The sequence below is a fragment of the Corylus avellana genome, chromosome ca9 (genome assembly GCF_901000735.1).
Source record: "Corylus avellana chromosome ca9, CavTom2PMs-1.0".
In the NCBI taxonomy this organism is placed as follows: Eukaryota; Viridiplantae; Streptophyta; class Magnoliopsida; order Fagales; family Betulaceae; genus Corylus; species Corylus avellana.
In genome coordinates this window covers 19,286,621-19,307,486 of record NC_081549.1, presented here as the reverse complement: position 1 = coordinate 19,307,486, position 20,866 = coordinate 19,286,621, and the positions used below count along the sequence as shown (strand labels likewise).

Sequence of the window (20,866 nt, the reverse complement as noted above, 5' to 3'; positions counted from 1 at the left end):
TTATATATATATTAATTAAAAAATAATAAAATATTATATATATATTAATTAAAAAATAATAAAATATTATATATTATAAAACAAAATTATAAAAAATTAAGGGGTGGTCGGACCACCCCAGTTAGGGCAGCCACTGCCACCCCTGGCTAGCCACTAAAATGGGGTGGCCTAGCCACCCCCTATAGCCAAGATGGAGTGGTCAACCATCCCTTATTTTTTATTATTTTTTTTCAATCTGAAATATTATTTTTTTTATTTTTTATTTTGTAGTGGAACATGTGTCTTATTTGTGGCTCTAGAATTTCTAAAAAAAAATCTCAATCATGAACTAAATATTCTCCAATAAAATCCTATTCCACGCAGGAAACCTTGGATTTTTTTGAGTGCAGGGGCCAATCTAGATTCAGGGAAGAAAGAAGAGCTGTCTTGGGTGCAATAATGTTTCCAATAATTAAATTTTGTTGGTTGTTTATTTATTTTGTAAGTTATATTTTGTTTAATATTTTTAATTAATTTTTATTCAAATCTACGTTCTAATCTTGTCCCTACAAACCAAAATGCTGACTTCGGTAAGACTAATACATAATACTTTGAATGCATAAAAAAATAACCTGTAAAAAAAAAATAAAAAAATGATGGATTATCCATCAAGTAATATTAAAAAGTATTTTGTTTTGTGCCAATTTGACTAGATTAATTAAGGGCAACAGCTAATTAGTCAATTATTATAATCCACACACACCCATGATTCATGAATGGGCAGTAATGGCTGCACTTGCACGTCAATCCTTAATTTATTACATAAAGTCAACGTCTCTTCCATTTGTTTAGGCTAGAGATAATGACAACTTCTCTAACATATATATATACCATTTGTTTAGGCTAGAGATAATGACAACTTCTCTAACATATATATATATATATATATATATATATATATATATATACTGCAGAAGGTCTTCTATATACATAGAAATATAGCTTATAAGCATTACTCTTTGTTTTAAGGGTAATGCTCAAAATTCCTATTTTATCACGTAACCGGTAACCACTGCACAATACCCATGCCGCGTTAGCACGATGAGATAATAGTAGATTATTGGCGTGATATATAACGCTAAATAATAAATAGCAGGCCCAAATCTTGATAATAATTTTGATATAATAGCTCCCCTATTCAATTAGATAAAATAAAAAAATAAAAATTGATATAATAGCATATCAATAGCATTGACAAATCATAAGCACCTCGCATGCACAATTGTTATCGGGACCATTGCGGGAATAATTATGCAAAAGTAAAGTTGCACACACAAATAAATAAATAAAAAATAAAAAAATATATATATTCCACAACATGATCATGCGGCACATTCTTCCACTGTTTTGAATATCTCATACAAAAACAGAGAGAAACCGAACAAGCTAAATAGCAGGAAACATTGGTTTGTAGAACAAATTTATGTACAACAGAGAATGAAAAAGACTTGGAAATCTTCAACATAATTGTAACAAGACAGCAAAGGAATCATGAGTGCTGCCATTTCTTCAATAAATCATGTACAGATCACTAAACCCTTCATAAGGAAAGGAGAATTGGGTTTTGTGAAGCAAGTGAAAGTGGGAGGGAATACTACACAAACTTACATTTACAAACTATTTCTATTATCAATCTTTTACATCATTATTATTATTAACCTGTTGCCTAGTCTGATGCTGCAACCAGTAGGCATGGGCAGCTAGGACCCTGTCCAAAAGCTCTTGAGGAACAGGCTCACCCCTCCTCTGCTGAGGGGAGATTCTTGCTGTATGCACCAATGTCTTCCATTTATCCTGCATCGTCATACCCACAACTCGTTAGCACTACGGCAATACAACATATCCGCTGCTCCGAAAGGTTTTCGATCAATTCCACCGGCGCTCGCTTCAAAACGAGTACTGGCCGATGTTCTGGTATAGCGGGTGTATGAGTTATGTAATTAAAGCCGTAATTAAAGCCTGGAGGCTGCTCAACAACTAGTAACTACTCTACAAATCTTTGATCTCAACAATGCTGACTTTGACAAGAATTAGAGCCTCTTTAAGATTGTGTTTGAAAAATAGAGCTTTTAAGTCAAAAAGAACTTTTGAGCAAAAGCTTCATTTTTAAAATTTTGTTAAAAATGCATTTTGACAATTTTTATGTTTTTTGAACTCTTAAAAGCGCTTTTAATTTTTTTACCAAACGCATACTTTTTCTTTAAACGGACTTTTTAAGCGTTAAAAACATTTTTAAGCCCCTCAAACACAATCATAAACATGCCATTAAATACATTATAGCAAAAGCACAGACCCCGGAGGTAATCTGTTTCCACAAACCTCAAATGAATCACTCACCTTCAAATCCACATAAGTTCGATGCTTTGCGCTGTCAAAAGCACGCAATTTAACATCACGCCACCTGCAACCCAAGTAACATGCTTATATCCAGACAATGAAACTCTCACACTCAGAACCAAAGTAACAAGGGACATCAAACAAACCTTCCAGTTCCGAGTTTCTCAACCGCCTGAACCAATGCTTCTACTTCGGAAACAGAGAAAGGTCTCCTGATTCGGCGCTGTGTGAACTCAGGATGTGATTTCCGATGAAATGGAATCACAGCCAATGCCTCCATGCCGATCGCTGGAACTGCAACCAAAGCTTGGGTCTCTGCCAAGGTATTGCCAGTTGAAATATCAGCAAGAGAAGGTATTGTATTGAGTTTGCTTTCACCACAACTGCCCAAATTCGACAATGATGTTCCAGAATGCCTGAGAATGGAACATACTGACACAGTTATAAGGTGAAAAGATAGGCTCATTAATTCCAAACTTGGAGAATGTAAAAAATAAGCACCAAAGGAAATGCAGCAACTAAAAGATGATCATATTAAAGGTGGCGCATCCAACGTTGTTACCTGGATAACTCTTGAGGTGTGCCAGTGCCACCGGAAAACAAAGAAGAGTCTTCAGAGGACGAAGGTGGGTTGCTTTGTTCATGTCTGGGCTCCAATATAAAACCCAAATTATGACGCTTATGATCTTGAGAAATCCCAGTCTGAAGTAGAGTTTTGCTGTCATCCCTGACCTTCTTTCCCTGAAGCAGGATACCAACATGCAGTCCGTCTCCAAGTACAGCAGTCACTGATTCCATAACTGTCCTCTATGGAAAAATTAAATACCAGATATCACAGACACAACCAAATAGCCACATGAAACTTCCATGGAAAAATTGTCTCCTTCCCAAGTGATACACGAAATGCCCCTTGCAATAAGGTATGCTAAAAGTATCTAAGAAACGAAAGCAGCAGTTGTCCCACTATAAGAAGCTCATTATATAGCTAGATGCGCAAGCATTATATGATCTTAATCCTGGCATGCAACATTGTTAATATATGAGTAACCTGAGATGAATGAAACATCCATAACCAGCTTGTTTCCTATAACCAGGCATCAAAAAGAAAAAGCACGACGTCTATCAACAACTACAAAGGTAGTAAGAGTATTCCCAGCAGACTCCCTATAAGGGAGTCTGTTCCCTAAGTTTAGGGAATATGTCCAAAAAAATCGAAAAAAACATCCCACAACAGACTCCCTGAATGAATCCTAAACATTAGGATTGCTACAGTGGAACCCAATGTTTTGGGTTCCACTATTGCAATCCTTATGATTATTAAAATAAATAAATAAATGATTCTCTCTTTTCTCTCCTCTCTCCTCTCATGTCTCACAATTCTCTTTCATCTTTCCTTTCATATATATAATATAATTAAAAAAAACAAATATTTTAATGATATAGGGAATGATTAAGGGAAGCTATTGGAATGTATTTTAACATAGAGAAGCAAAAAGTAGTTTGGATCCTTAAATGTACAAGGAAGCTGCTGGGAATGCTGATGGCAAATTATGCAACCACCATATCCTGGATCTACTTTTCCCCAAAACAAAAAGACCAAAAAATGAGACAGGAAAAAGGAAATAAAATAGAAGTGAAAAAGAAAGCATATGATCTGTATAATGAAATTATTGATTCCCAAATTTGAGTCCATTAATCGTAAGCCCCAAGCACATCCCAAAAGGAGTATCATGAGGTAGCTTAGGCACTTACTAAATTATATGTTAATATCCCGAAGTTTGCTTGCTTCTTTAAGAAAAAGAGGGTAAAAAAGGGTGCTGAAGCATATTCAAAAAAACAAAGAGATCAGGCAATATCACATACCTTCAGCAAACCAACAGTTGCAGTTGCAGGAATCTCTATAAAGAGCTCTGGGACCTTGAAAGATTTTATGCTAAGCTTCACTGAAAAACAAAGAATATGACATAAGAACCTTCTCAAGTGGAAGCAGATTCTACAATTCATTACATTGCAGGTTTTCCTACCATTACAACCCTTGGATGCAGGAGGTACTTGACCAGTTACTGAGGATGATGCTCCAGTTGCTGCATGAAAGAGTTAGGAATATTCAGCCAAAACTGAATATATCCCTAAAGCGTTTAGGATAAACACAGAATACAGCAAAAAAGGAAAGCAGGCACCCACACGTTGTTGCACCTGCAGAATGGTTGTCACTGTTTCTCTTGTCAGGGAAATCAGATACGCCTTCATGGTGGAAGACTTCATCGGATGTGCATAGTGGGCTTTGACTAAAGAATTTCCTCTTCTTGAAAGGATAGATCTTCTGCGATCGGTCATCTATATGAGAATATCTCTTATTGCAGCACATTTGCTTCATTTTTCCATCTGAAAAGATTAACCGAAAATTGGAAACTACCATTTGTTATATATCATAAAACTACAAAGGACATGCACAAAAATGAAGTCCATCCTCAGAATCCTCATCCAAATACATCAACAAGAACCTATCATGAATTGCACAGTATATTAAGTTCAACAGACTGTATCATAAGACCAAATTTATATTCGTAGTAACAGCACATGATCCACTGGTTGAAAGCTTAAAGCAAATTACCAGATCTAAAATAACCCTACCCTTGAATTTCTGGGATTCTCTCCCATGTCGGGAAGCAGAGAGTTTCTTTATTCTTCTCTCTCCAATATCTGGGGGTGGCCTATAAGACTTTGATATGGTACTGGGTTGAGTGCACCCAACAGAGTTTTCGTCATCATCTCTACTAACTACTTTTACATTATCATAACACCTAGGAAAAGTACCAACGTCTATGAAGTCCCTTAACAAAGACACTTTTGCATCACTCTCTGGACCAACCAGGGCAAGAGATTCCCTGTCCAGTTCCATTAGATCCTCTGAACTGTCTGCAACAGGTAGAATTCCACTTATTTCACTTCTACTTTTATGTGGTTCAGCTTCTACTTTTTCTTCAGAAAATTCCCCAAAGCTAAGGGAGTGACCTACTACTCTGCTTGAGGAAGATCCACAATTACTTTTGATACTTACAGTAGCCAACTTCTTGGTAAAACATATCATCTCAGACTCGTCGCAAGTATTTGATGCAGAGCCAACCTCAAGAATTTGATTGTCCTGAACATGGGAAAACTCATTCAATGTATAGCTTTCAGGGTGCTCTTGCAAACCTGGAACACAAGCAAAGGATTTCTCATCACAATTTCCCTGCCCACGAGCGTCTTCCTTCAATGATCGTCCTTCACACTCTATACCTCTTTTAGAGTTAGCATTAAGAACGTGAAGCGGATTCTTTACACAAGCAGCATTGGTTGAAACAGAGTTCTCAGTCTCCTGCAATACAGTGCCAGCTACACTAGCTAAAATTTCAAATGCCCGTATCTGATTGTCCTCACATTTCTTTCTGATTGGTCCCCTCCCCTAAAATCAGGGATTAAAAAAGTTCATAAGATCAGGACACTGACCATTTATGCAAAAATAGGTCAATAGGCAACCCTGCAATGGTAGCATTTGTTTACCCTAGCTGATCTTGAAGCCCGAGGAACCACGGGAACCCGGTAGCCACAGAAACCATGCTCCAACCTCCTCATCACATAAAAATAACCAGCTCGAAGACAGCCAGATCAGACCCTGTCAAACCAAAATTAGCCATCATATATCAGGGGCTTCTAGACGACATGAATACCAAAACATACCGACAGTAACATGAGAACAATGAAACCAATCACTTAAATAGGTAGCAATAATTGGTAGATAAGTATTTTCTATGTCAAACATAAAAAAAAGACATCAATCCCAACCATTAACAAAGGTACACTTGATCACTTGAAATTTATTGATTTAAAAATGAAATGGACCAAATAGTTGGACACACACACGCACACACATACATATATATATATATAAAAGCAGATAAAATTTTTCCAAATACTCTTAGAACAATAGATGATGCGGATATCATCTTATATATCTAGTTCTGCATTTAAGATTCCTTATTCACCAATGGAATAAAAGAATCATTTAAATTTCACATACCCAAATCCCCAAACGAATAAATATTTACAATAAAGAAGAGATTTCACAAAATTCTGCGCAGCCAAATGCTGCTTTATTCATGACCAAAAAAAAATTGTAGAATTTATAAATTCTTTCAAATTTATCCCCATCCATGTGTGATAATCCAAGCAAGGCTTGAAACAAATAATCAGAGACAGAAACTTCATCATAGAATAAAAGGACTAAGCAAAAAATTTAATCTTGCACTTAAATAACATGCAAAAAAAAAAGAAAAAAAAAGGGAATAATACCTCAAGAGAAGTTGGGTAACTGTCTTTCTGAAGCAGACAAGAAGACACATTTAAATGGGTATTTGAGGAACGCCAATTTCACCCCATCGTTGACGACAATTTATGCCCAATTAAGCCTAATATATACACCCTTCAGTCTCTGTAAACCCAAACAGAAAATGACTGTAAAGATTTTTTATAAAAAAAAAAAAAAAGGAAAAAAAAGAACTTCAAACCCTGTCAGAACGACAGAACCTATAGTGCATGAAAGAGAAAAGTATTAATAAAACCTTGAGTAACTTCAAGGACACCAAAAAATAATGGCAATGAAATAATAGTATATGATTTTATCCAAATGGGTTTTCGGATCCCTAAACCCTCATGGAAACAGCCATTGACAAAAGCTAATATTAAGCTTATACTTAACTGGATCACAAATCTTCCTCGTAAAAAGAAAGGTTTTCAAAGCATGAGTCTTTCCTTCAATATTCCAAAAAAAAACAAAAGGCTTCCAACAATTTCCGAAAACAAAACCAGAAGAGCCAAATCAGAAATGACTTCTGCTAACAAAAACTAGTACTGTAACAAAAAATGAAATTGTTTTAACACAAAAATGTTAAAGAAAAAAGAAAAATGATCTGGGTCCTCACTTGATCATCAAGGAACACCTGTAAGATTCATCAAAGTTTTCAATCAGAACCAAAATCGTTGCCTGAAAAAAAGAATTACTTTTCCACTAACCGAAAATAATAAATTATTTTGTGTCTGGTAACACTGTTTGTGAAAAAGACCACAATTCTCACCAATCAAACTGGGTTTCTGTCGGATCACCAAAAACCCCCTGAAAACCACCCAACATCTTTTTTCTTAAACCCCCCCAACCCAACGCCTTATAAAGTTTGACCCCCCCGTAACTATAACTGTGATAACCGGTAACTTGGTGTTTGTTTACCGGCTACAGAAGGTTGACAAACTACTTGGACCACTCCCCCTCCAGTAAGAGTTCTAAGTCTGCCACGTGGGAGGCTCTCCATACATTTGGGCTAATCTTATCTCGTTCATTCACATAAATACACAATGAGGTAAATTTTGAGTTTCAAATTGGGAAACTTTTGGGCAGTTTTGTCATGAGTCTCATGAGCTTATGACAAGCAGTTATTTGTTACAAATAAAAAAGACAAGCAGTTATTCCTTCCTATTTCTTATAGCTTTTTTAGTGATTGAGAGCCAATGCAATACCCTCTTGCATGGACTGCAATACCCACCTTTTTTCTTTTTTTAGAAGGCGACCCTACGATGTTTATTGGGGTAGTTCGGATACCCTTAAACGGTGATTTGAGAGTGGTTACATTTACCCCCAACTGTCAATTGAGATTTTTGATGGTTCAATTGCCCTAACAAACACCAAAAACCCACCCCCCCTTATTTTTTTGGCATAGTTAACCGTTCATTTTAAATGAATGATCATAAAAAATGGCGTTGCACCCCATGCAATAGGATCACAATCCCTTTTTTAGTATCTTTATATGGAAAAATTGAATTGTACAAAACAAAGCATCTTAATTTTTCCTAAATTCTATTATTTATACTCAAACACTACCAATATTAAATATTAGACCTCAAGATGCTAGAAGAAATGATCTAAGTTTATACATTAACACTAGTGAGTAGTAGTGAAGAGAAAAAAGAAGAATAAAATCTGTGTTAATTTTATATTAATATTCTCCCCTCACATTTCATTAGGGAATAGGAAGGTGAATTTGGCATATTTCAAATCTCTATTGCTCACCTTTTATAAGTCAACTCTATTTGTTTAAAAAAATTGTCGATTTTTTTTTTTTTTTTGACATGTCCGCTTAAGAGCGGGATTGTGATTCGAACTAGTAACTTCCGCTTTATGAGGCGGGTCCCAGCCGATTAAACTACCTTTTGGGGACAAAAAATTGTCGAATTAGTTACACATTATTAATATATGAATTTTTACCTTAAATTTATTTTTTTTAAAAAAAAAAAAAAAAAAAACATGGTCAAATGTACTGCCCAAATAAAAAACTGTAAGTCAAATGTAGAAAATTGTCCCATAATTGCAAAACCATATATATGATTTTTCTTAGTTGCGAATATGGAGACATAGGATTTTAGGCTTTTATATATAGTCAACCATGAACCATCCTTAAACAACCAACAAAATCTTAAGAGTTAAGAGATCGTGTTTAAGCATTTGTGGGCCAGAATGAATGTCTCAAGAGAGAGAAGAGAACCGCCATATATGCTTTGTAGTTTGTACAAATTAAGTGCACGGAAGACGCGCATTGATTCTATGGCGTCGTAGGGTGACGAAGGGAGAGAGCCAAACATGCGGAAAGGATGTAAGACTTGGGGATAAGGGTGATTTGTGTTTGTGGTCAGAGGACAAGAGTGAGGGAGACAGACAGATGTCCGAGAGCAAGAGTCGGAGTTTTTTAGCCAGAGCCAGAGGTTGAGAGAGTATTATTTTATCACTCACCTTCTTGCTTATACCATTGATGTGACATGAGCAAAATAAAGATAGAAAGTTTTAGGAAAAATTATTATTACTTTCTTAAATTATCACTCTTTTATCCATTATTGTGTCAAATTCTTCATAAACTATCAAAATAATGTCAATATCTTAGTAAAAAGATAAAAATAATCTTAAAAATAAGACAAAAATATCATTATTATAAATTCAAAAAAATAATAATAAATATTTTTTTAAAAAAATTTTTATGAAGGGTATTTTTGTCATTGGGAGACATTAACATTATTTTGATAGTTTATGGTGGACATTGATACAATTAGTACTTTGCGGGAGGCGGGAGGGGGGTGGGGAGGGGAGAAGCCAATGTGAAATAAGTGTAATAAAATGAGTATGAAAAATAGTTTTATTCAATCAATAATCCCGTCGAAGGTGTGAGGGCAGTTAGACACCCTCTCTAGCCATGAGTAACGCTATACTTCCAATCTATTTTATCACTCACTTCACACCATCGACATGGCATAAGCTACATGGAAGTAGAAAATTTTGTTTGAGAAATGCTCGATATAATTCCAAGTACTTGTTCTCAAGTGCACACTCTTTAAAGTGAGGGTGAAAATCACCTTTCAAGGCAACCTTGTTGCCAACTTACACGTGCGGTCCATAATTTCATGACACGTTTTGATGCAAGAATCAAGAATGGAAAAGATTGCATATCTAAATGGTCAGCCCCCCAGTCACTGGTAGGGCCTGCCCACTGTCCAAATGTCTATTGGGTTGGACCGGTCGTGCCCTACCGGGCCAAAGTTCCAATTGCTAGATATAACCTCACTTCCAACATTTGCCCAAAAAATGTATGCTATTTTTCTCAGATAAATGTATGTTTCTTCACCATTGACCTTCCAGATTTCAACTGATTCCCCATGTGTACTTACAAAATGTATCAAATCTCCTCAGAACATGGCAACCAAAGGGCCAAAATAAGGACAATTAAGAAATCAAATGCTTGAATAAAGCAAAACTACACATCAAACTTAGGAAGTTCTCGACATAATACTGGCACTGGCTAAACACAATAAGAATTAAATAGCGATATACATCATTCAGGAGCTGAATTCTCGTATTGCCAGGGGTTGAACTCGGTTGATTTAATGTCGACCTCTTCGACGCTATCTAAGCTATCTACAGCAGCCCGGTGTTCAGCATATTTGCCATTGTAGGAGTATACTTCCAAGTCACCCCAAGGTGTAGGATAAATTTCACTGGTAAGGTCAAACCATTTTGGGGTAAACTGATGGCCCTGAGCCTCTCTGTTTCTCTTTTCCTCCCTCTGTTTCTCCTCCAGTCTGTAAAGAAAAGCGACATATGAGAACCCATAGTTTCAATGAAGAAAAATAACGCTTTCGGACAAAAAAAATCATGTTTCCTGCAGTACAATGGGGACAGTTGACATGACAATTCTTGCTATCCTCTATCCTAATTTCTTATTCAATCTTATTTTTGTCAAGAGAAATGCTACTGACACTGGCCAAATACACGACTGTTGGTCAATCACCTATCGCAAAAGCATCATGCACAGGGCCAATGCCGTGCATGTATAGTGCAAAGCTGAAATCAATGGAACCCACACCTTAGCATGGCGCCACCCTGATTGATGACTGACCAACAGTCACAGAGTCTGCAATTCTCATCATGTGCGTGTGTGCATGTGGGAGAGAGAGAGAGAGAGAGAGGACCTGCTCTTTTCAAGACCAGCTTGAGATATATCACCCTTCTCAAGTGCATATCTATCAGGACGCAATCGAGAATCTGAGGCCAATAGCTTCTTGGGAGCAGTGTCAAAGCTGTTTATCTTGTGTGCAAAATGTGTATACTGGAATCTGTCATTTTTCGGAGCATCAGCAACTCTCCACACCTGCAAACAATAGAATAATTCCAATAATGTTTTCATAATAATTTGCATGTAGTTCAACCAAAAGAGCTTGAACAATACACCACCAAGGCTTTAAGGAGAACCATAGCCCAAAAATCATCTCATATGTCTATAGCAACATCATAAACATCATCACCTCACCAACAAGGCAGCAATTTTATACTACACTAATGTCATAAGAGTCGAAAGCTTTTACCAATAATCATAATTATGGAGGGAATTTCAGGATGTCAGCCAAGAAACGGAAAATTAGTAGTTTTACCAGAAAATGTTTTCCTCTAAAAATATTTCATAACAGAATACATTTTATGTCAAAACAAATTGCGGCCTTAATGGCTTTCAAGCCCTTGATAAGATATAATCCAACTGTGCAAAATAAGTATGTTAGATTATTCTACACCATGATCATCTTAATAATCGAGTCCAAAACTCTCAGTGATGAGGGAAAAATCAGCAATTCCAGATCCTAAAAAAGACTGTAAATCTAAATAGTTCTTGCTCAGTAATTCTTAAACATGATGTTGTTTAAAACAACATAATCCTGTCCATAAGGAAAGAAATACATGGTACTTCTCATTTTCAAATGAAGTAGGGATGCATTTCAGTGAAAGAGTTTTTGCTTCCCTTTTGGAAAAATCATTTGTTTTTCCTCATAAGCTATAACCTTTTTTAGCCCTAACAAGCACTCTGAATAAGATCAACCATCGATAAAATGAATCTCATCAACCAGGAGGTCACATTAGTAGTTTAACGATCACCCAGCTAGCACCTCTATGGGCAAGCAGTATCACAATTGACAAACTCTCAAACCCAGAAGAACAGATTTGCACGTTAGACTTAGACTAAGAGAACTATATCGGATTTTTTTTTAAAGCCATGATTTCATTAAATATAATACATAACTATATCTCTATGCATCTCTGTGTGTGTGTGTGTGTGCGTGTGTGTGTTATGTTGGTGACTTAAAGCAGTTGACCTTCTTTTAGCACCATGCAAATTAAATTATTCAATCAATTCAACTTCAACAGCTCTATATGAAATACAGATGGCCAAGGTGGCACCGAAAGGGTGTGTTAAAGGGGCATACCGCATACTACTAACAACATTTACAAGGCTGTCCATGTAACCAGTCAAAAGAGTACAAACAGCCAAGAATAGTGAAAGGCTGACCTCTTTCAGCTCGGTACCAGGAAGTGGTTCCCCTTCCAGGTCACAGGGTTGATAACTCAACGAGTCATTCCACTTTCCAGTCATCAGTATCTTGGGTTCCTCAGCAGCATTATATACATATCCATCCACTTCGTAGCGACCAGCTCTGCAGACAGTGTCTATGTCATATTAAGAGTAAAACCAGAAAAACTTGATTGATGAACTACAGATAAATAACACTCGATCATAGAATTTATTAAGAAATATAATCAAGCTTCTACAACAGTAAATCCATATGCAAATCTGTATATGACTTGGAGAGATATTCTTATTAGCACTAAATATTACAAGCAGGTCCTTATGGCATTTTTTGGAATGAAAATGACAAGCATACCATCAGACTACAGAAGCAGCAAATAACTCCTGCATCTTCTATGGAAAACTGTTCACATAAGGCCACTATGCAACTTATACAACCACTAAGGTGGTACTAAATCTGCAACCTATGCTTGTATGACCAAATTTCCCCATAGAACGTGGTATTTATTAGAGTTAACAAACATGTGGACTAAATATACGACAGCAGGAGAAATCAAAACTGCTTGAAAGGAAATAAGATATACCCAAACCAGCCACATGGTTGAAAATACAGCACAACTTTGTCTCCTGTGGTCAAATTTGTCAAGACCATCTCCCCTGGTGAGTCAATCCAAGTCCGTCCAAAAATTAAGTTGTTTACTTTTGTTGGAGGGGGCACCAAACCTAGGACTGCACCATCTCTTTTGAGGGTTACTCGCGTCCTGTGTCCAAACATGGAGTAAATTAAGCAAACTATTCACATAATTCATAATTGTTTAAATGAATCAGTATGTTGAGAAGAAGTTATTGCTTAAGATAACGCCCGCTCGCTAATAAGAATATCAGAGAATACGGCAACTATGATAAGATTCTCCCAACTGAATTGTGAAAATTACAATCACAAATTTCTGTATGACATAAAAATAGCAAAAGAAGTTTACCTTCCAAGAGGATAGACGTCGACTGAGTTCCCTAAAAATTTAGTTTTCACCTTCGAAGATATGTCATAAATGAAATGTTCATTCTCAGCATGTCCAGCACTCATTGGAGGGTGATGACAAACCTGGAAGGAAAAATAATTTGTGAAGGATATTAAAACTAGGTAGCACAGACAATGCAGCACTAACAAGATGATAACTGTAAAATACCAGTTTATATCCAGTATTCTAGAATAGATGTGACAAAAAAAAAAGCCTCTACTTCCATCAAAAGCATCATGACAAAAAAAATGAATAGACACTTCAAAAACTTACCTGTTCTGCTATGAATGTAATGCCGCCATGATTAACCATTTCATAAGTCTCACCAAGAATTGGATTAAATGGCTTCCAGGTTCTTTGGAGCGCATAGTAGACAGATATAAAAAATGATGCTGCAACCAGCAAGAGTAAGTCCTAGATCACAGTGCAAACCCACACACACACACAACAGTGATGGAGAGAGATATGCAAAGGAATGCTTACCAGCATACACCAATCGCATGTGGGGATCCTCACATTCATCTGCCATATCTAACAGGTAGGAGTATTCCATCAGCTGTTACAAATGTTCTATAATTTGTAAGTTTCCTCAACAACATCAAATAGAGAAAGAGCTTCCAGAAATGCAGTTAAAAAAACAATTAACACAAACCTCTGCCATTTTCTGCAGCATTGACATTGGCTCGAAAATAAGTACTGGAAGTGTCACCATTGATGTGACATCGCTGCCTATATAATTTTGCATCATTCTCCAGTAACTATCCCGATCCTGAAAAAAAAAAAAAAAGAGGAATAAATTTGGGTATGCATATATACGTAAATCATTTTTTTTTTATAACCGGGGTATCCGGCGCTTCGCCTCAATTAGATCTTTGGGACACAGTGCAAAGCCCCCCTCCACACGGTTCGGGTAAAACTCAGGCTTTCGCCCACAGATGTAGCCCCAAGAACTTGTTTACACTCAAGGGGGGTCGAACCTTGGACCTGATGTTTCATGAGATACCAAGGCCAAATGACTTAACTCGAGCCAACCCTCACACATATACATAAATAGTTGGGGGAAAACCTTTTTTTTTTAATTCCACTGTGAAATTAGCTGTTTCATTATTAGATCACGTAAGAAAAGACACCTTTCTGTTATTCAAGTTTTACCTGAGCAGCTGAGAAGCTACCAACTAAATCTTGAGCTTCTAGGATTACATTCTTGAGCATTGCAACATATGATTTCAATTGCATATTGAAACCATTGTCCTATAGTATCGCATGTTATAATTCTATGGTGTAGCTACTTGAAAGGCCTCAAATGCGTTAAGGTGCAGCTTTGCTAGTCGACTGTGTTTGCACCATTATTTAACAAGTGGATGTTAAACACTACTATACACACTCATATCATATTCCAGAACAGCAACCCAAATACATGTATTAGACCAATCCACTTGAGTAACGCCTCTGTGTTGTCTATCTAATATCTGCAAAACGGTACAAACATAATGCAGATAGTGTACCTCCTGTTTCCATCTTCCTCTTTTTGCTTCCTCTTCAGAATCTTCAGTGCCTCCTTCTGGGTTAACAACTTCCAGCCCTTCATAACCCACGAACCTGTACAATACAAAAACCACAGTTGTCAATAAATTGGATTCTTCAACACATGGAATTGGTGCGGCCAATAGACATAGTGAAACCATACTCACACATTCGCAAACCATAATAATAAACCCTTCCACCATAATCAGCATGAACTTATAAAAACATATGAAAAGGTGAGAAAGAAGGGACTTCAAATGAAATAATAACAAAGCATGATTCCAAAATAAGTATAAATTCAACCTAGAGGCATAGTCATTCCCACATAACATATATGCGCTACTTTGAGCACTCAAAAGTTCTATACGCAATCACATATTTAAACTGACGCCACAACCTCTGCAACCGGATCCATCACTATTTCTTAAAAATGAGTAATTGGGTATATATGGCAAATATTTCAGCTTCATTTTTTAGGAGTAAGTCACGAGGAATAGAAACACAAGTGATCAAAGAGATTTTCAAACTAGTAAGGATCAATCTTCCTTTAGCCTCCTCCATCAGTATCCTAAATTGTTAGCATTAGAATTATGATTATGTAAACGAATATCAAATAACCAGTATAGTAACTCAAGGCAGACTACTAAATTCAACGAAGCAAATAAACAAAAAATGATATTAAACTTTATTCTCACTAAGCACGAAAACAGTATCTTGCCCAATCGTAACAGATATTCCAGCTGGTAAATAGCACCAGAAGCACGATAATTCAAACCCGATTACGACAGAGAAACAAAGAATGATTAATAGTAATAATTAATTTCTCCCTGAATTGTCAAAACAAAATCAAATTCCGTCCCTAAATCACTACAATAATTAAAAAAAATTAAAAATAAAGTAGCCGAAGATCAAAAGAAAGCGATTGTTATACCCGTTGACCGATTTGGTCAAATTGGAAATACTGGCAGCGATAGAAGCGAAAAACCCTCCACCTTGCTTCGGATCCGTAGAAGCCATTTCTGAAACCCTAGTCGAAACTCCTCAAAAACTACGAGCGGTTAAACAAATACAAGAGAGAGAGAGAGAGAAATGAGCTGATTTTCTGAAAGGACCAAAAAGGAATGGCCCTTCGTGAATAGCCTATAAAAGGACAGCGAGGAGGAGCGCCAACGACTTGTCGCTTGGGGGGGTCTTTTGTTTTGAAGTCAAATTTTGAATCTAGCTAGGCCCACGCGTTTTATGAAAGAGCGCGTGTGATTGCGTTCGCTTTATAGGAATCAAAATAGGCGGCTTCGCAAATGCAAGGACAAGCACCACTCGCTGCTTAGCCGGCAAGCGAATGGTCCTCCAGCGTTGCATATAGAATCGACAACTCAAAAGCTTAGCCGTGTTAACACGTTACAGTACGTGCGTGGGCTGTCGCATATTTTCACATGGGATTACCAGCATCTCTTTCTTTTCTTTTCTTCCATTTTCTTATTTTCCTTTGATGACTTGACCACATGGGACGATTATTATTATAACAATTATTCTTATTCGTCCATTTGTATTGATTGATCATAAAACTATAGACCCATCACCCATGTTTGAAAGTACGATTTTTTTTTAATTAAAATAAATATATAAACAATCAATTCAAATATAAAATACACAATAATTTTTATTTTTATGTTACATCAATTTAAACTAAAAATTTTAAAAAATATACATCAAATCACATATGGGTACAAAGAATCAACATGGGCCATGGCCTCCCCTATTTTGGAAAGTTCTAATTAGTATGCTTTAAAATTTATCATTAAGTGAAAAACTGTGTTTGTTAAATTCTTTTTCCTTAGACACGGTAGCTAATGTGAGAGGGAGGGAGGATTCGTACTAGTGACCTCCACTTTATGAAGCGTGATCTCTAGCCGATTGAACTACCACTTAAAAACTTGTGTCGGGTTTTTTAAATCCAAAAACATGTCAAACTGAGTGAACATGTCAGCGATAAATTCAGTAGCACAAGTAACACCAACTGAAAATCAATGAACTTAGCCCATCATCAGTATTGATAAAGAAGGCTCCGCCTACTCTTATTTTATGCTATACATTGTACTACAAGTCTTTATCTTCATTTATTTTGTTTGGTTATAAATTGTATGCTCCAAAACATACCAAAACCCACATAATCATGTGTGGGCAAATGAATTAAATATTTAGTACAATTTACTGATGTAATACCTCATTGTTATTAGTCTAGATATTCTTGTTTCTATTGCAATTACAAAACAAGCATCTTTCAGTTATAAATATTATTAAAATTAGGCTTCGCAACAAAATTTAAGATGAATTTATGACTTACTTCTCATACATCGAAAGAGAATTTGTTGCAAAATTTACATAGATAATTTTTTGGATTTAAAAGAATGTCAGGTTCTATTTTGATAAGTGATTGAGATGAAAATTGAAATATATTAAGAAACAATTATTTTGTCTTTTTTTTTTTTTTTTTTTAAGCTTGTCTTAATACTTAATGGATACTAATTTTATTTTTTATATATTAATTTAAGAGTAATTCTATAAGTCTTTCTTGTGTCCCTCTTTAGTCTCTCCAAGAATGATGTGACTATTAAAATCATCATTTGATCAAAATCCAATAATAATTAATCACAAGCATAATGGTAATTTTAATAGTTACATCATTCTTGAAGGGACTCAAGAAAAACACAAGAGATAGCATTACTCTTAATTTAATATTCATTTATTTCTCATCCATATTTTGAACCTATCAATAAGGATTTTTTAATTTCATTCATGTACTAAAACACATTAACAAATGTATCCTAATAAAACGTTGTCTTAAAAATTACTTGCCAATTAAGTTGCCATGTCCTTTCGTGTCTGCTAATTTGCTTGGCCATATCGATGATCCAATCATCAAGCTTTCTCCATCCACTTATATAGCTCCGCCAATGAAACCTTGAAGCATCTTCTTCATTTGTCATGACTTTATTCAAGTTGTCTGAAGTTTCTCTCCATGGGCTTTGAATCTTAACAAACTCAATCATTTATCAACCACAAAATGATCAAGATAATCATTAATCTCGGTAACAAATTGAATTTTAATTCATACAATTTTTTATTGTCCTTTTTGCAGTTAATGTTATTAGAATATTAATTAAATAATTAAATTTTTCAATTTTTATTAGTTAAACCATGACTCTAAGATTTACATTATGTTTCAATTAAAATACTTGTTAATATATCGTTTGAGCCTATATGTGAAATGAAGTGTTAAAATATTAATTAAATAGAAAATGTAAACAAAGTAATTAAAGAGGCATTCAGATCATCCCTCGAGATGGTCAGCCACTTCTTAAAGGAATAGTTGATCATCATCTTTTGGGGCTGGCGGCGGTGAACTCCAAATATTCCATAGGATTGACCACTCCTCAAAAAAGTAAGAAAGTGATCGGACCATTCCAACCATCCCCTTGGGTGGCTGATCAACCTTTCAAAAGGTAAAATGATAACCACTTCAATGAGTGATATGCCCACTCATTTACCTACTAATTTTTTTCTTTTGTCTTCTTTTATTTATTTAAAGGCTTAAGTGGCAAGATTCAAATTTGAATGAACGACCTGGATTTCAAGAATTGTAGATTGTAAGGGCCTCAATCCAATGTAGTCTATGATAGACTTTTTTGGCTATGTTTGGCAAATGAGTGAACTTGAAAAAGTAGAACGGAACTGTAATAGATTTGATTGATGTGAGAAAAAAAGTAAAAATATTTTGTATAAAAAAATAAAAAATTTTATTTTACAGTGATTTTTTTATTTGAATAGTAATAAAAAATGATTGATGTGATATAAAAAGTAAGAATGTTGAAATTGATTTTGAGAAATTTTTTTTGGGATTTTAGGTTCGGTCCGGTCCACTCCTTTGCCAAACACACCCTTTGACAGTCAAAATGGGATACGTATCATGTATGCATTGTTGCAGACATTTACAATACACTTCCAAAAAACAATTTAATGGGATTCTTCTCATGATACATATGGCTTAGTGCCAACAATTTTGTTCCACCTTTTATTGTCTGGAGTTAATTATATATATATATATATATATGAAAAGACGGTTACGGTGAGCGGATCGATAACCGTTAAAATCGCTAACCGTAACCGTTTAGACGGTTAGTAAAATCTACAAACTGCCTCCGCTAACCCTCTAGGTGGTTAGCAGTTAATAACTCTAATAACTGCTAACAACGTTTTAAAATAAAAAAAAATAAAAAAATAAAAAACAAAACAATGTCGTTTCTATGGTATATATAATCTGCTAATATAAACATTTGGGAGCAACAACAAACTGCAATTGATGCTCTTCAAAGGATTTAGCGATCGAGTTGGTGTCAGAAACTGAAACAAGTTGTGAAGAATGAAGATATCAGCCAAGTTGAAGCAACAGATGGCCAAGAACCATGAGTGCTCATGAGTACGTGCGTCCTGATCATCATCTACTTTTGCCAACAAGCTAGGGATCGAGTCAAGAAAAAGGCACGATGGATGGTCCAACCCGTGAAAGCATTTGCTTGATTTGAATTGGCTTGGGAACTAGGTCACCGTTACTCCAAGCATTGACAAGGCTTGGAGGGCAGCCCATGATGACCTTTTATTTACCCTCGATCTACAATCTTCTTATGATGGATGAGACTTGAGAGAGAGGCAAGAGCATATATATTCCTTCCTCACCAGGCAGTAATAGCCATGGAAGCTTCTTCTTTTCTCTTTCTTTTTTCCTGCTTTTTTTGATTAATCAGATAGAAAAAATAAATTTAATTATCTATATAGATGGGTGCCTAAGCATTGACCTGATTAATCATGTTAGGTTGGTTAGTTAAGATAACTGCCAACATCGTCACTACCTACTGCCTAGTTTTCTTTCGCAAGTAGGTTTGAGTTTAGATAAAGGAATTTGTATGATACGTATCCTTTCCTTTTTGTTCTTCGATAAATTCATCCAACTATTGGGTGGTAAAGGGAGTGAATGATTCATTCATACGTGTTGAAGAAGAGATTAAAAAGATGTTAATTAATGGACCAAGTTGGCATCCCCACTGGGCATGTTTTAATAATGAGAAGCATATGAGGATTACATTGACTTTTATGCCGCATCTACAATACTTTTTCTTACATCTAGAATATGATTTGCATGTTCAAATTACATGTTGACGGCTGGAGGGGATTACCAGCCTAGTCTTCACATGTGTTTGAATTGGAATGGTTGTTCTTTTGATATTTTTAACCAAGATAGGTTGCCAAATTCTTAAAAAAAATAAAAAAAATAAAAAATTAATAGTCATGATTTTACTTTTAAAAATGGAGAATTATTTTATTTGTCTTTAAGCTGTCACGGAACATATATATTTCTTTATTCAAAGACAAAGGAAAAGTAATATTTATCAACGGTTTAATTTAGAGTTGGCAATTTTTTACATGAGTTACAAATCTGATACTAACTCAACGCGAAATTAAAAGTTTAAGGTTGAAAAATCTGACTTGTTTAATTAAATTCGTCGAGTTAAGGTTGACCTATATAGTTTCATGCTCGTGCTTCAACACGACTCGAACTCAACACACGATATAATGGTAGGCAATTTTTGACATGACCTACAAACTCGACACGAATCCAAAATAAAATTAGAGGATTAGGGTTGAAGGGTTTGACCCGTTTAAATAAATAAGTCGAGTTAGAATTAATTTATATAATCTTATACACTTATCTCTACATGACCTAAACTTGACATGCGAACACAAATTATCACCCTTAGTTTTGTCATAGTCATCGTCAGTACACCCTTTTTCTTTTTTAAAAGGTCCTGTATTAGATTGCACTAGATACCCCCATCAAAAGCAACATTTTCCTTGGCCTTTTGGGTTATAAATTATGAAACTAGACTTATTTAGATTAATTTTTTGCTTTATTTTAGTTTTTATTTTTTGCATCCTAATGAATTATCGGTGGGTTTGAGG

General features: G+C 35.5%; 2 protein-coding genes across 8 annotated transcripts; both read right to left on the bottom strand.

The window, feature by feature from the left end:
- Positions 1–1,474: 1,474 nt before the first annotated feature.
- On the bottom strand, positions 1,475–7,557 carry LOC132162419 (telomere repeat-binding protein 5-like). 7 transcript variants are annotated; one of them, XM_059572653.1, is made up of 12 exons: positions 7,494–7,556; positions 7,118–7,358; positions 6,712–6,850; positions 5,923–6,034; positions 5,011–5,824; positions 4,561–4,761; positions 4,401–4,460; positions 4,240–4,319; positions 2,939–3,183; positions 2,523–2,792; positions 2,377–2,440; positions 1,475–1,833 (listed from the first exon to the last, which is right to left on the bottom strand). In XM_059572653.1, exons 4-12 carry the CDS (start codon positions 5,992–5,994, stop codon positions 1,669–1,671), a joined length of 1,971 nt encoding a protein of 656 aa, XP_059428636.1. In that variant the 5' UTR covers positions 5,995–6,034; positions 6,712–6,850; positions 7,118–7,358; positions 7,494–7,556; the 3' UTR covers positions 1,475–1,668. The 7 variants fall into 7 exon arrangements, with proteins under 7 accessions (XP_059428636.1, XP_059428638.1, XP_059428640.1 ...); XM_059572655.1 differs by having other exon boundaries at positions 7,341–7,358; positions 7,494–7,542; XM_059572657.1 differs by lacking the exon at positions 7,118–7,358 and having other exon boundaries at positions 7,494–7,557.
- A 2,511-nt stretch (positions 7,558–10,068) lies between these two features.
- Positions 10,069–15,974, bottom strand: LOC132191348 (oxysterol-binding protein-related protein 3A-like). The gene is made up of 10 exons (XM_059606310.1): positions 15,783–15,974; positions 14,833–14,926; positions 13,980–14,096; positions 13,811–13,883; positions 13,601–13,719; positions 13,289–13,410; positions 12,893–13,069; positions 12,291–12,435; positions 10,924–11,102; positions 10,069–10,533 (listed from the first exon to the last, which is right to left on the bottom strand). Exons 1-10 carry the CDS (start codon positions 15,866–15,868, stop codon positions 10,287–10,289), a joined length of 1,359 nt encoding a protein of 452 aa, XP_059462293.1. The 5' UTR covers positions 15,869–15,974; the 3' UTR covers positions 10,069–10,286.
- Between the last annotated feature and the right edge of the window lie 4,892 nt (positions 15,975–20,866).